Source organism: Diabrotica undecimpunctata, chromosome 3 (assembly GCF_040954645.1).
Source record: "Diabrotica undecimpunctata isolate CICGRU chromosome 3, icDiaUnde3, whole genome shotgun sequence".
Classification (NCBI taxonomy): domain Eukaryota; kingdom Metazoa; phylum Arthropoda; class Insecta; order Coleoptera; family Chrysomelidae; genus Diabrotica; species Diabrotica undecimpunctata.
This window is the reverse complement of record NC_092805.1, coordinates 22,392,223-22,407,543: the sequence shown is the minus strand read 5'-3', so window position 1 is coordinate 22,407,543 and position 15,321 is coordinate 22,392,223. Positions and strand designations below refer to the sequence as shown.

The 15,321-nt window shown below is 32.2% G+C and overlaps 1 protein-coding gene across 4 annotated transcripts in view; it reads left to right on the top strand.

Moving 5' to 3' along the window:
• The first annotated feature begins 1,297 nt into the window (after positions 1-1,297).
• The window catches only part of LOC140436577 (uncharacterized), a 68,664-nt gene continuing 54,640 nt past the window's right edge, over positions 1,298-15,321 (top strand). The window contains exons 1-3 of one of the 4 annotated variants that reach the window (XM_072525518.1): positions 1,298-1,443; positions 2,283-3,092; positions 14,237-14,540. In XM_072525518.1, the coding sequence (XP_072381619.1) occupies positions 2,659-3,092; positions 14,237-14,540 (738 nt within the window). In that variant the 5' untranslated portion in view covers positions 1,298-1,443; positions 2,283-2,658. Of the gene's footprint in view, positions 1,444-1,479; positions 1,565-1,654; positions 2,218-2,282; positions 3,093-14,236; positions 14,541-15,321 lie in introns of those variants that run through there. The other 3 variants (XM_072525520.1, XM_072525519.1, XM_072525517.1) reach the window with 3 other exon arrangements.

Below are 15,321 nucleotides of genomic sequence, written 5' to 3'. Positions count from 1 at the left end.
ATCAGGGCTGATTGATGATGATGAATTGCTTATCTATTTATTGATGCAGATTTTTGTTTCTTAGCCTCGACTTTGATGAACTCTATTCATTCATATTCTGCAAGTTTTTATAGTTAAACAGGAATTTTGCAATTCAGATATTTTAATATCGTAAAATTTAGTGATGGCTTTTCTACTAATTACTAAATATACTAATACTTAAATCTCAATAAATTCTATAAAAAATTTAATCTATAGATCTTTACATTGACCGCTAAACATTAAAAAGCTGACAAGATATTTATCGCTATTGCCGGCATATTCACTTAAATGAATTCCAGAATCTGAAATTTAAAATTATAACACCGGGTCACAATATATTTATTACTTTTAAGCATTAAACTGTGACCGCGTATTTTATTTTAATATAAATAATTTTAATATAAATCAACGTGTAGTAATTTTTATACCTGTAGGTACCTATATACCTCAAATAAGTTCTCTTTTACAAGCAAACAACAAAATTAAACAATTATTCTTCAAAGCAATTAAGTAAAATAAAACAATTTGTTGATTATTTTCGACAATGTAGGTATTGAGGACCGGAAAAGCTCATTTATATTTTTGTTCCTTCGATATGCCAGAAAATTAATTCCTATCCTATAATATTATCCTAATTATTTAAATTATTAACATTTCACCTCTCCCTATCTGGATAAGTGAAGTTTTAAGTCGTTGCTGTGAGAGAGAAGGGGATACAGCTGATATGCGTGTGCCTGCAACATTTATTACGTCATTCGTCACTCATGTATTGAGATCCTATTAAACCCTATGAAGACGACAGCTTCCCCTACAACGGCTCCCCACCACCTAGTCTTTCTGCGCCGCCGGTCACCTTTTAACTCAACTACGCCCACTTTTCCTTTCACAGTTTTTTTATTCAAAAGAAAATTCTATCCATTTTTTATTTTTTTCTAAATCAACCATTTGAGGATTCCCATCTCTTGTATTTTACAAATATCAAAAATGCCCGGAATAAAAACATGACAATAAAAAGTATATTGACTTATGGTAGCATTTATCGATTCATCATCCAATCATTTATGAATATTATATTGTTTCTTGATAGTTGCAATAATTCAATTAATCTGTTAATCACAAACTGTTACAATGGTTTTAATCACTGATCTGCCAAAAAATAGCAACCTATAATTCTATAATTGCATACATTATTATAATAGCAGTTATATTTCCTTTCAGTTGAATAAAAAGAAATACCTATGCACTCGTTCTTATCTCCAGAGACGTAAGATCTAAAATCGCCAATCTGCTAATCTAACCTTAAAGTAAACGTTATTTTTTTGTGTATCAAATGACGCTTCCTGACGACCAATCAGATCGGCCGTTGCCCTGCTCCTACTAAAGTGAACCCCGTTTTTACCCATCAAGTGAAATTGTTAAAAGGTACGTAGAAATTTTATTCATTTTATGTTGAAAACCGTGTGGGCTGGCTTCCATGTTGTTTATTGTTAGAAATCAACTAAAAATGGCATATTAATTGGAGATGCGATTAGTTTTTTGATTAGTAGGACTCACATGATCAATTGCTTGATTTTTTACCTTGAGTTTCTTTGTAACCTTACTTTAGTATTGATTTTTTTATGCGGGATTATATTGTTGTCCCCAAATAATAGAAAATATATTGCTAATTAATTAATTTGATATTTATTATTAATAATAGGTCATGTTTATGATTTATTGACAAATGTCATTCATTTTTTTGATTTTTAACCTATTATGTCCCCACTATTGGACGTTCATTATTGTTCCCACCCACTTATCACTTTGTTTGAATGTGATAAATGTTTTTATCGAAATGATGATTGAACTTAACCATTGGGGAACCTGCCAAAATCCATTTGTTATTTAACAAATTGCATTTTCTGTAATTTACTAATAAACTATTAATTTAATTACATATTAATTATATATAAAAAACCTTGAAACAAGACGGACTGGTCCATTTTAGATGTTCTTGGGGGATGTAGAAGCAGAAGAAAAAGGCGCATCGTAAAAGATGGCGGTATAGTGATATCTTATTTGTGGTTGCAAATTTGCAAATTAATTATAAACAAATAAACTTCAATTCTATATTAAACTTAAATATCGCCCGCTTAATAACATTGCTTTATATTTGACGATAATGATAACTTTTTCAACGAAAATCTTTGTTTACTGGTAATTTTGACTGTTTTTCGAAGAGGTTATGTTTGCATTTTAAGTAATATTTTCGTTTGTTTTAGGTTTATATAAAGAAAACTCGGAATAAAAGAAGTGCATCGGATGCCTAGGATCTAGTGAATAGTTCGTTTATTATTTGTAGTTAAGTGGCTGTTATTTTTCGCGTTTAAGTGTTTAAAAACTACACAATGTCTTTCAGCTCCTTTGTGAAATAATGCTGTTATTAATACTGTACCTTTTCTACATCTACAACGATAAAATGGCTTTATTCGAGTTTGGATAAGTGATAATGAAGTGTTTCCAGACAAAAACTATGAAAGTGTTAAAAAGTATGAGTATGATTTAGTATTAGGACAACATTCCAAAGTGGACTTATTGTAGAAGAATGTATTTAAATTCGAGTGTGCTTTGATTCGATACATTACGCGTTGTGGGAAAATGTCTCAGACTCCTCACAAACCTCTACAAAAAATGTGTAAATCTCCAAAAAATTCAACCTACCAGACCATCAAACAAGAAAAGATCGAATATGAGAACTTAAGCACCAATTGCACTGTAGTAGGATCCAATAATTTGAATCTCGTCAAAAAGCCACAAATCATAACCAGTATGTCTCCTGCATATTCCAATCCTAGTCCCAGCTATCCTCCATCTCCTTATTCTTCTCCAGCTAGTCTCAAATCACCTTCTCCTTCTTTGAAGCCTCCTACACCTCAACCCAACTTTCCAGTCATGCAGATTATTCAAAATAACATTATGGCAAGACCCATTCAAACATCACAGCCTCAGAATATCATCAAGTTAAAGCCACATCTTAATATATTGCCTAAACCATCAGCTAGTCCACAGCCATCACCCAAGCCAAGTGTCAGGTGAGTTTTTTTTATTTTCACATCTACCAAAATAATTTAAAGGTGATTTTTTAAGCATTATTATGGAATATTCAGTTCATGACGGACAGCACAAGTAGCATGGTTGTTAACAATTATAATGTGTACAGAAGAAACATTTGTTTACTTATGAACTTTTTGATTGAAAGTTTAGCTGCTGTGTTGTATTATCTAAAAACATATCAAATTATGCTTAAAATGTCCATCTTTAAAATATAATGCTAGGATACAACAGAATTTGTAATAATAGCTTGCAAACAAACTATGATGTTTTTTTTTAAACAAATACACTGCAATTTATCTGTTCTAAAGTATGACTTTAGTAAATATCAAACCAGCAGATCAGACAAGAAACGTAAAATTCAAAGATGAATTTTTATCATATCTCAGAAATAAACTTCAAAACTCTAAAATAAACTCTGATGTGTTGCTTTTCAGATTAAGTAATTTTCAAAATATAATTATTCTATTGATGATATTCTTGTTTTGCTACTTTAGAATTAGAACAAATGTAGTTTAATCTTACCTATCTCATTTATACTGACTTAAAGATCTAAAAGTGGTAATGTTTCATTTTCATCTTCTTCTAATAGCATGACAACCCTTTGTGGGTCTTGGTCTAGTTAACAATGTTCTTTCATTCTGCCCTGTCAGATACTTTCCTTCGGCAATGCCTGATATTCACGGTTTTAAGATCTCTACATTATCTATCCACCTTTTACGGGTCCTTCCTCTTGTCCTATTTGCTGGGGATTTCCATTTCTGGATTACTTGTCTCATACTTTATATAAAAATTGTTTCTTAACATGTTTAAGATAGTATATAACTGGTAGACTCCTAATAGTTTATCAGTAGTATTCTGTTGTGTAGTTCTGTGTCAGTAGTACAGTTGTTCTTACCAGTGGCCCACTGGTAAGTCTACAGTACTTATGCTCCTACACACAGGGTCTTACTTATGGATTGCCAGGCACTTTAATATAAATACAAAGTAAAAAGGGAAAAATCCCAGTAGGTGACTGTATACCATAGTTTAAAAAAAACTTACAAAGAAGTTAAAACTTCTGGTTTATGATGGTATTATTTTATTAAAAATAATTAAAATTTTTCCAAAAGGATTACAATTATTCCAAAACATTTTCAGTCCAGTCTGGCCATCATCAGTGACACATTTTAAAAATTAGTTGAAACTAGCTATTGAAATAAGTTTAAAAATCTTTAAATTAGATGGCAATCGTGGTTATTATTATTAAGGTGATGACACAAGGTCGATGTTACGAGATTTCACCTAAAGAGAACATATTTTTTCAACTGCTCGAAAAAGAGGACTACTTTGTCCACTGGGTAAAACAAGCCAACTGTTGGTTGATGAATTGTATTAAAAAACTACAAGTAATTCTCTGAAGAAATTTTTAGTAAGATTATAAGATTACTTAAAGTAAAAAAAAGTGCAAACTTTCCTCTCCTATCATTTTTTCAATAGTTCCTGGAGCTTTAGCATGCTCTTTGTCTCAAGAGTTTTTAAAAGAACTTCTGGCTATTATTAACCAATATATAATGAATTCTAAATCTGGAGAGATGAAATCATTTTGTGGATTTAATCTGATTTAATAGTTGTTCCTCAGAAGATAGTGCATGCAAACTGCCTCTATTGACATCTCCTTTTGTTCCAAGTGTTTTAGTATCCTAGTACCATCTTGTCATTGTTAGGCCTTCTCTTCCTATAGTTTCCCATGCCCTGTTTTTTTAAGCCATCTAATCTAATATTACCTATCTGTGCTTACATGTCTGGCTCATCTCCATTAATGTTGATTAACTCTAGTTCTAGTCAAAAATGAAATAGATTCTTCATTGTTCCATTTCTTTTTTACTTACTCTTACAAATGTTGAAAATCATTTCTAGTAAAATGGCTCTAGACTCTAGAGAATTATTTATACATGAACTATTTCAATCTGTGTAAGCTTGCCAATAAGATCTATAAAATCTATAAAGATGTGACAAAAAGCATAAGGTGTAGTGTTTGTAAGGTGGGTAACCCACTTTTAGAATATTGTTTAATTTGATGAAATGAGTGTGTTTTGCAAAAAAATCTGAATAAAAAAGTGACAATATATTTTTGAATGAGCTTAACATGGAGCTAAGGTTGGAAAAATACAATTTTTTCCTTGTTATCTCAAATTGAATGTCCCATTATGCCACAAATGAAGTAAATTCCATTGCCAGTTTTAATTTTTCAACAGAGAAAACTTGTTTAGCAATTCCTGGTTCTCCTTAAAAATTGTAAAATACACTTTCTGAAATTCCAAAATTTTGCCAGTGCACACACTTTGGATAGCCATCAAACACTGCATTAAAGGAGTATTTAGCCTTCCTTCTACATTTTTTCTGAAAAAGTTCTCAGAATCATTGATTGGTAGCTTGAGCTTGTATTTTTATTGATACACCATGATTGAAGCTCTACTGAGGATATGTCATGGCACTTGTTCTTGGTAGATTATACAATGGATTTTTTTTTAAATATAGCTACAATGGAAAAAACTTCACTAACATTTTTTTACGTGGTTCAAGGTATCATGTTTTGTTGTTGGTGCAAATCTAATAGCTCCTCCACAATGTCGAAAAACTACCTCTCCCGGAGCATATAAATATGTTCAACTATGTAATACCAGATTTCATCTAAAAGCCAGTGAAAAATATTTGCAGTCTCTTAATCCTGTGATTATTTGTGTTTCAAGATCCTGTTCCATATCATCAATTTGGTTCATGGCACTGCCATGGATTATGCAACCCATTTATAGTTTTTGTTCAATTTTCCTGTTGGTATGATCTAACAAAATCATGCATACATTAAGCATTACGCATCAAGAAACTTTTATCTGATCTAGCATTGAGTAGAGTGGCATATAGACAGGGAAATAGAGAAATTCCCCCCTTCCCAAACAATGTCCCATATTAAAGAAAAAAATTGTTGAAATATAGAAATATATTAGCTGTTGTGAAACTTAAACCATAGACAGACAAATTCAATTCAATAAACCTGCTAGTTAGGAAAATTATTGCATATAAGTTATTATTTATCTCTTTTATGTAGTTTGGGTTGATCTTTTTTATGCCAAGGCAAATTTTAGATCTGCCACTGTGATAGTAATGACTAAGAACTGACCCTGATGCAATCTTAGTTTTACATTAAATTTATCAGTGTTTCTCATACTTCTCCTATTACTAGTTGTTACTCCTAAAATATCCAACCCTTATTTAATGTATTTCTCGAAAAAATCTGTAATTTACTTTATTGTATCTTTGACTATGATAGGTTTTATATAATCACACAATTTTTTGTCTCTTATGAGTAATACAAGTATTGAGGAAATATTGTTAATAGACAACAAATAGTTACAAATTAAAAATAAGTAAATCATTTCTGCTGCGTAATCACTTATAATTGAAGTATTTATTATAATTTTATATTTATCATTACACATTTCGGCCCTAAGAGACTCCCTTTTCAATTTCCCCTCTATTATATTTGATTACATGTTTAGGTCAAGCAATGTCATGAATAACTATTTAATAATCAATATATTGAAAAATTATTTGTGTTTATATAACAATAGTTTTTTATGAAAATAGTTTAGGATATATTGATTTATTAATATTATTATGACATAAAAAATCTCTTATGTGATTAAATTATTGATCTGGAATGTTAATAATTTTTATCCAATGACAGTTTCATTATTTTAAAGTAATAAAATTATCAAAAATTAATCCTTTTTAATTATTGAATACTATAACTTTGTATTTGGTGACTCGATATAATAACTAAAACTGGGGTATGATCTTTATGTTGACAGAGATTTGTAAGAACAGTATGTGTCAGTGGCGGCTCGTGGCTTGAGAGACAAGGTTGGCAAGGTATTTTTTGTCTCCTCAGATAGGTATACCGTCTAATAAAGACTTAAGTAAATCATCATAGGAGATTTTTTGTTTTCTTGTTTTTTGTTTTTTTTTTGTTTTTTTCCTATAAATTTAGAACCTAAACACTGTTTATAAATTAACTCAAAAGTCTACGTTGTTTGGAAGTAGCAAAATGGGTTATAACGTCATCGTAAAATTTATTAGAGTTTTGGAGAGATTTTAAAAGTTTTTTTTCTATTGACATTTGAGACAAGCTTGACATTCTCTCTTGTTTCATGGTATTTCGACAATAAGTTTTGATTCTTTTGAGGCAAGAGAAATCTCGTTCATCTGAGGCAGACGTTGGTGGTAATGAGAGAATTAATGACAATAATTTATTAATTTCGGTAACAGTTTGTTGTAATGAATTGCAGTATATAAAATTATACATATCTTGTAACTTATCCCATCTTCCGAAAATATTTGGATCAGCATTTAAAACATTTAATTCATTTTCTAATTTTATTTTATTAAAGAATGATGGATAATTTTTAATTAACCTGTCTAATAAATATCTTGGAAATTCTTTGGCGTAACTTTTAAATTTTGAATCGTCAAAGAGGTCAAAAATTTGCAAATCGTCAAAATTCGAAAAACGAGTATCTATTTGCATAATAATAGTATCAAAAATTTCAAAATATACTCGTTTTTCGATATCTGTTTCTGTGTCATGCCTTTGTCTTTTTTTTGGGGGTTCGGAAATATCAAGCGAGTCCAAAACTTCATTGCGTATATACTGGAAATTACTATCATTACGAAAATCTCTGAGATTTTGCACCAGTCTTGTTATTCTATTTTTGGAATGAATAATGTCAGTTAACTGATTTTGAACAACATTGAATATCAAATCGGTTTGGGTAAACACTTTCTTAAAAATATTTAAAAGTATGTTAAAAGAATAATCATTTAATAAAGTTTTCAAACCGATTGCTTCACGGATCGAGATATCATCACTTTGAAAATCGTCACATTCAATAATAAAATCAAAAACTTCCAAAAGCCGTTCACGAAAATCTGCTACAGTGAAAACTAACCGAGATTTAAAATTCCATCGCGTCTGACAAACTGTTGACATTTTTTTCGAAACAAACCGTTCTAAAACATTAGTCCGTTTAGGTGAGCTTGAGAAAAATGAAGCAAATCCGCTTAAACTGGCAAAAAAAAGACATTCTTTAATTTTTTTACATGTATCCTGCAAAACTAAATTCATTCTATGCGCATGACAGTGAGTAAATAAAGCTTGCGGTGCAATAGTTTTAACTTTTGCCTGGAGACCATTTAATTCACCAGACATCACGGCAGCGCCGTCATAAGTTTGCCCTACCAATTTATTTTTGATGTCAAAAAATTTTAATCTGTCCTTTAAAACACCAAAAATATATTCTGCCTTATGGCTTTTACTCACGTCTGTAAAACTTAAAAACCTCTCATAGATATTACCATGTAACACGTATCGAACAACAATTGATAATTGTGAATGACATGATATGTCGGTAGTTTCATCTACTTCTAGTGAAAAGCAAATGGTTTCCTGAATCTCAGATTCAATAACGTTACTCAAAATGTAACTAATTGATTCTATTAATTAATTCTGGATTGTTTTAGATACACCGCTAAATGTCTTCGAATCAGAAAGTAAATTAGAAAATTCCAAATCGTATTTCTTAAACATTTTTATTAGTTCTCTATAATTACCTTGATTTAACGAATGCTCCGATTCATCGTGTCCCCTAAAAGATAATTCCTGACAACTTAAAAAAATTACAATATCAATTAAACGACGTAAAACTGCGTGATTATTTTTTACAATTTCGTTATGTTTAACAGCATTTTCACGTTGGGCATTATCTAATGAAACATAGATATTTTGTTTTCCAAATAAATCTAATTTAATCTGGCTGTAAGTATGATCTTTCGAAATATCATGGTTATGTAAAGCCCTAAATAATTCCTTTACATTATCGTAACCAGATTCACACCACGGATTTTGATGTTTGCCCCTATTTGTCGAAAATAAAATGCAAGGCCAACAGAAAAGTTTGTTTTTTATTTCACTCCCGGTAAGCCATGAGTACTTGCTGTACCAATTATCTGAAAATGATCTATTACTTCCCTTACCCGCACTAATATTTATAAGCCGGGACATTTTAGCCAAAGGACGCCCCTTATTTTTAATAACAATTTGTTCTTCGTATGGAATAGATGAAAACCCATTATGCAAAATATAATTTACAATATCAGACTTATCAATACTTACAGTATTTTACAGTTTACCTGAATTTGTTTACACTTTAATTTAAAAAAAACTTCTATGTCAAACCCTTTAACCTTTAACTATTTACGGCAGACGTAACGTATCACAGTATTACCTTAGAAAATAAAAATAAATCACATAAAGAAAGGCTAGTTCGTGCACTGAATATCATTTCACTTTACTACTTACGTTCTTATATGAAATAAAATTTCATCCCGCGCTCGCAATGTACAGTTCGCGACCAATCACCAATCTAAATGAAGCATCGGCAAATTTAATTTTGCCGTACTTGGTAATTAAGTTCATATGGAAAGAAATGTATATTTGGTTGCGAATCAACTAATATTCCGTTGATTTTTACAAGTAAATCGTCAAGGTTGGGATCGGCTCGCCGAAAACGCAAAACGTGCCTTTTTAAGAATCCACAGGCGGATGGATGTCTCCGATATCGGATCATCAATTCGAAAAGTGTCTACGCAGGGATCACTTAACGCTCAGATTGGACGAATTCTTTTAAAAACCATGAATAAAATTTAATCTGGTCGAATTGGTCGAATTCTTTTAAAAACCATGAATAAAATTTAGTCTTTATTATCTCATTATCTCACAGATATTTTTTTATTTCACAAAAACAAATGACATCAACTGATTACCTGCCACAATTAATTATTGAAATACTGATTAAATTAAATATTAAAAAAATCTATAATATCTATAAAGGTGTGGGTCGGCACTGCCGACCCTGACCGGCCGCCACTGGTATGTGTTTATTTTGTACATTATAATGACTCATGATCCTTAGGCAGGATCATCAATTCTACTATATTTCTAGATTTCAGTCTTCAGAGATTTGACCCCTAAAAATCATAGGAACACGCTGAATTTTGCTGAGAATATCAATTTTGGGACCCTAACAAAGATGCAAAAAAAAAGTTTACCACTTTTACCCCCGGCTTCCATCCTCCTTGTAGAGGGGTAAAAACTCAAAAAAATCAATTTACCAATAACCTGTACACCATAGAAAAAAATATTTCAAATAAAAATTGTAGCTGAGATGATTTTCAACAAAAATGTCAATCAGCACTTTTTCTGTAGAATGAACCGTCCTCTCAGAAACAATGCTTGAAGCGACCGGCGATTGTGAATGTCACTAGCGCGTGCGAAATCAATGTTAAATAAGATGTAAATCAAGTCCATGGTAAAAATTCGATATCTTTTGATCGGGGTGTTCTATCGACAAAAATCAAAATGTGTTTTAAAGGTAAAAAGTGCAACTTTCTTGTGCAATGTTTGTATTTTGCCGCAAATGAAGTCAGTTTCTATAAATCTGTTCAATAAGTAAATGTTGTGCGTTTTGAAAATATTATCACTTTAATTGACCGGTCATAGAAAAATTTCAATTTTTGGAGACCAATCTTCAAAACATGAAATTTGAATTTTGAGTTGTGACAACAAACATGAGGCATTTGAAATATGACTAAAAAACGCAAAATTTAAACTTTTACATTACAAACGATCCAGGCATACAACCAAATAGAACGAGCTGCACAAAATAGTGGTCTTAAAATCAATCAATCAGACCAAAACAAAATATATGCAGGTAAGAAAAAATGCAGAAATAAGGCAGCCACAAAATATAACAATAAGAGAATACAACATAGAGGAGGTAAAAAACTTTATATACTTGGGATCCCTAGTCACGTCTGATAATAACGTTACGGAGGAAGTGAAGAGGCGAATATTTATTGCAAATAAATGTTACCATGGCTTAATTAGACACCTAAGATCAGATAACGTCGCAAGAAAGACAAAATGATATAACAACCTTAAAAATAAAAAACTGGAGAAAAAAAGCACGAAACAGATCGGAATGGAGAAGAATCCTAGAACAGGCCAAGACCCAAAAAGGGTTGTCGAGTCAGTGATGATGATGATGATGATGACATTACAAACGATCGCATGTCACGGGAAATTACTTCAAGAAGATGATTTTGAGTGTAATTTGTAGCAGAAGATGGGTAGTTTTGAAAAACATACTAGTGTAATTGAAAAAGAGTAGTTTTAAATGTTTTAGATCGTTTGTAATGTGAAAGTTTAAATTCAGCATTTTTTAAGGATATTTCAAACTCCTCAAAATTGTTGCCACAACCCAAAACTAAAATTTCGTGTTGTAGGTTTTAAAGATTAGGCTCTAGTTATGGAAACTCCATAGTGGCCAGTTAATAAAAGGGATACATTGTATTGGATCTCTTGAGAATCATAAAAATTGGCAAACATCGCGCCACGTTTATTTATTTAACGCCCTTACTAAAAACTCAGTATATTTGCGGCAAAATACAAAAATTCTGATACAAAATCTTGATTTTTGTCGATAGGACTCTCGGATCAAAAGATATCGAATTTTTACCGTTGAGCTGATACAAATTTGATTGAACATCGATTTCGCTCGCGTAACTGACATTAAAAATTGCCAATCGCTTCGAGCTTTGTTTCTGCGAGAACGGTTCATTTAACACAAAAAATGCTAATAAACATTTTTGCTAAAAATTATTTTGGCTACATTTTTTATTTGAAATATTTTTTTGTATGGCATACAGATTCTTAGTAAATCGATTTTTTTTCCGTTTTCTCCCATTTACGAGGGGGGTTTTAGGAGAAGGTCAGAGGATAAAAGTGGTAAACTTTTTTGCTTTTTTTTTGGCGTCCTGAAATTGACAGCTTGTTCGTATGACTTTTAGGGGTTCAGTGGCATATTCGTCTCTGACGACTGGAGTATATCTATATCACTCTGCTGCATTGGTGTTTTTTACTATATCTTAAATATATTCTAGCTATCTTAACCACTGACTTTAAGTGGTAAAGATAAAGTCTAGTTGTGACACCTGTTTTACTAAATAGAACCAGATACTGAGGATGTAGATAACTTTTACTTACAACCAATAAGATTCGTACTGGGTGACTTCAACTGCCACAGTGTCATGTGGGGATATAAAGAGACAGAATCCAATGGTGAAGAAGTATGATATAAAAACCGTAATATTCTACTTTATATTCTACGTAATATTTTAATAGTGGAAGATGGCACAAAACCACAACACAGACCAGTAACTTCCCTTTACAATGCGGCAATCAGATACGAAACTGTTCTGTTCAGAAGAAAGTTTAACTACAAAAAGGCAAAATGAGAAAATTTCATTTAAGCCTTGGATTGAGAATTTTCCCACCCAGAACCGTGCTCTAGGTCATATGATAAGTTTGTACAAATCGTAAAACAAATATCACAAAAGTATATCCCTAGAGGTTGCCAAACCGAATACATAGCAGGTTTTAATGCAGATTCTAAACCCCTACTTAAAAGATACGAAAAGCTAAATGACCCTTTCTCGGAAGCAACAATACAAGCTGATTCCCGATCACACCCGATCAGATAGCCCACTACCTCCTGATAAACGGTAAGTCGCTATCTAGAAAAACAAAGTGAGATTACAACGAAATATCGGCGAAGAAAGAGATGTTCTAGGTACATCCTTAATCTGGAGGAAAATGAAGACAATACAGCAAATGAAAAATAAATCGGCTGGCCTAGACGAAATACAAAGAGAACAAATAAAGAACTTTGGACCAACAACCATAGAGTGGCTTGTAAGAATGATGAATTGCTAAATTCATATATTACAAATTCTCAAAATTTGGAGAAAAGCCTGAGTTGTGGTCTTCTTAAAACCAGTGATGAACCCAATGGATACAAAGAGTTTTAGATGTCTCTTTTTTGTGTCATCAACAGAAACAGAATGATACTAAACTAGGTTATTGACTTAGTGGAAACCAAGATCATTTCAGAGCAAGTAGGTTTCAAGTCGCACCTAGATAGTCCTGCTGGAGCCAAACCTTTAACCTCACTCAACACATTGAAGATGATTTTTAACAGAAAGAAATAATGGATTTAGTTATAAGGGGTTCTGGCAAAACTCGAAAACTCAAAACCGTCAGTAGTGGGATCAAAAAAAAGGTCTCCCCTTCCTCGCGCCGATACCAACAAAAAAAAACTGAAAACTGATTACACAAAAACAAAAGTGTGTCCTTTCCATTTCAGAAACAAACATGCCTGAAGGACTGGACACTTCCACTGGAAGTAGAATGGCAAGGCCAGATGCTCGAACACAAGACGCCAAAATACCTCGGCATTCAATCTTTAGATACAATCTTTACCTTAGCAATATGTTTTGTCGCCACAGAATTTTGAGCACCAATGTAGGCATACTCAGCCCACACCAAAAACGTTGATGTGAAACATTACACACTTATTGAGGAGCTTTACCCCATAGCTAAACGTGCCTGAAATGTTCCAAATAAACTTATGACAGGCGTCAACCATCCCGTGTACCAGGAGGTTTATACCTGCCATTGTGGTGCAGTTGTGAGTAGATGACTTGCACAGATGAAGACCTAATTTTAGCAAATGACAAGGCCATCTATGTGCCAGCTATTGAAAATATAAGATTTAAAATTGATGGTGTTTCATACAAGGTAAAATAAGTAAGTGCAACTAGACTTTAGCTTGAAGTTGTTAATCTAATCTGGTGGTCTCCAAGAGATTATTGTTAAAACCATTATTAGTATAAATGTAATCTTAAAAATTACCTGTAGCTGTTCTAGTTCTAGATGGAACATGAATATACCCATGGGGGCTCAGGAAATCATGTACCAAACTGTCAAATAGTTTGGGTTACATTAAAATGAACTCTCTTAAAAGGCTGACGTTCAGCAATCTGATACAATTCTGACAAAAGGGAAAATATTAAACATGTGTTTAAAGATTTGGAAATAATAAAACCAATTGACACAGAAAAATGAACTGTGATTAATCCTATCATTATTTTGACCTAAAATACAACATACAACTGTTTTCTTTTCCAGCCCTCAAATAGTCATACCAACTAACCATCAACAAACAGCTACTATTGTACCAACAGCTCAGCCACTACTTCTCAACCAGATGCCTATGCTAACTGCTCCTTCAGTTCAGTTCATCTTACGGCCACAAACTGCTACCAAGATACAACCACAGATGCAAGCTGCAACAGCTACACCACAAGGACTGATCCTACAACCCAGTGGGCAACAATTGTTACAGATCCAACCGCCTAGGTCCCAACCTATGGTTAGGGTATTGACCAATGGTATGCAATTGGCGCCATCAACTACTACATATGTCACACAGGTAAGTCTTAATCTAAAAGTATATCATAAAAACAGTGTCATTGAGAAGTCACAATTACAAATTTTTTATGAATTGTTTTTAGAAATGTTTATTGAATTTTGGCACCTCTGTAATTGATACTTCTATATGCTAACCTCAAATTTTCTTATTATTATTATTCCTTCCATTTTAAATTTGAATAATTCATATTAGCCGTTTTTCATTACAATTCCTAAATGCAAATTTTATCTTGCAAAAAAGTTTGCCACTCCTACCTCGGGCTTCCCCTATAACCCTCCCTCGTAGGGTGAAAATGGAAAACATTGTTTTCCCAAGAGTCTGTACACATTAAAAAATTTTTTTTTTGAACAAGAAATGTAGCTGAGATAATTTTGAACAAAAATGTTTGTTAGCACTTTTTGTGTAGAATGTTGTGAATGAATGAACATTGTAATCAGTAAAGAACCAATAAGTTGTTTATTCAAATTATATTTAGAAATTAAGGAAGAGTTAGGTCTTTTGACCATTAAGCTAGATATATACAATCAACTTACCAGATTACATACTTTCAGTGTAAGAGGATATGATTCTAGAGCTGAGGACTCATAAGGCTTCCATGCATATATAATATCAGCAACAAAGGGGGTAGAGGGGAAACGCTGAGGTTCCAGATACTTGTCTGAAGAAATTATCTGTAATGAAAAATAGTAAAAGTAAGGTACTTTTTGGCGAGATCAGTCAAAAGTTGTGGTTATTGGGATAAAAATGAGATAACCTTTAATGTAAATGTTGGTAAATAAAA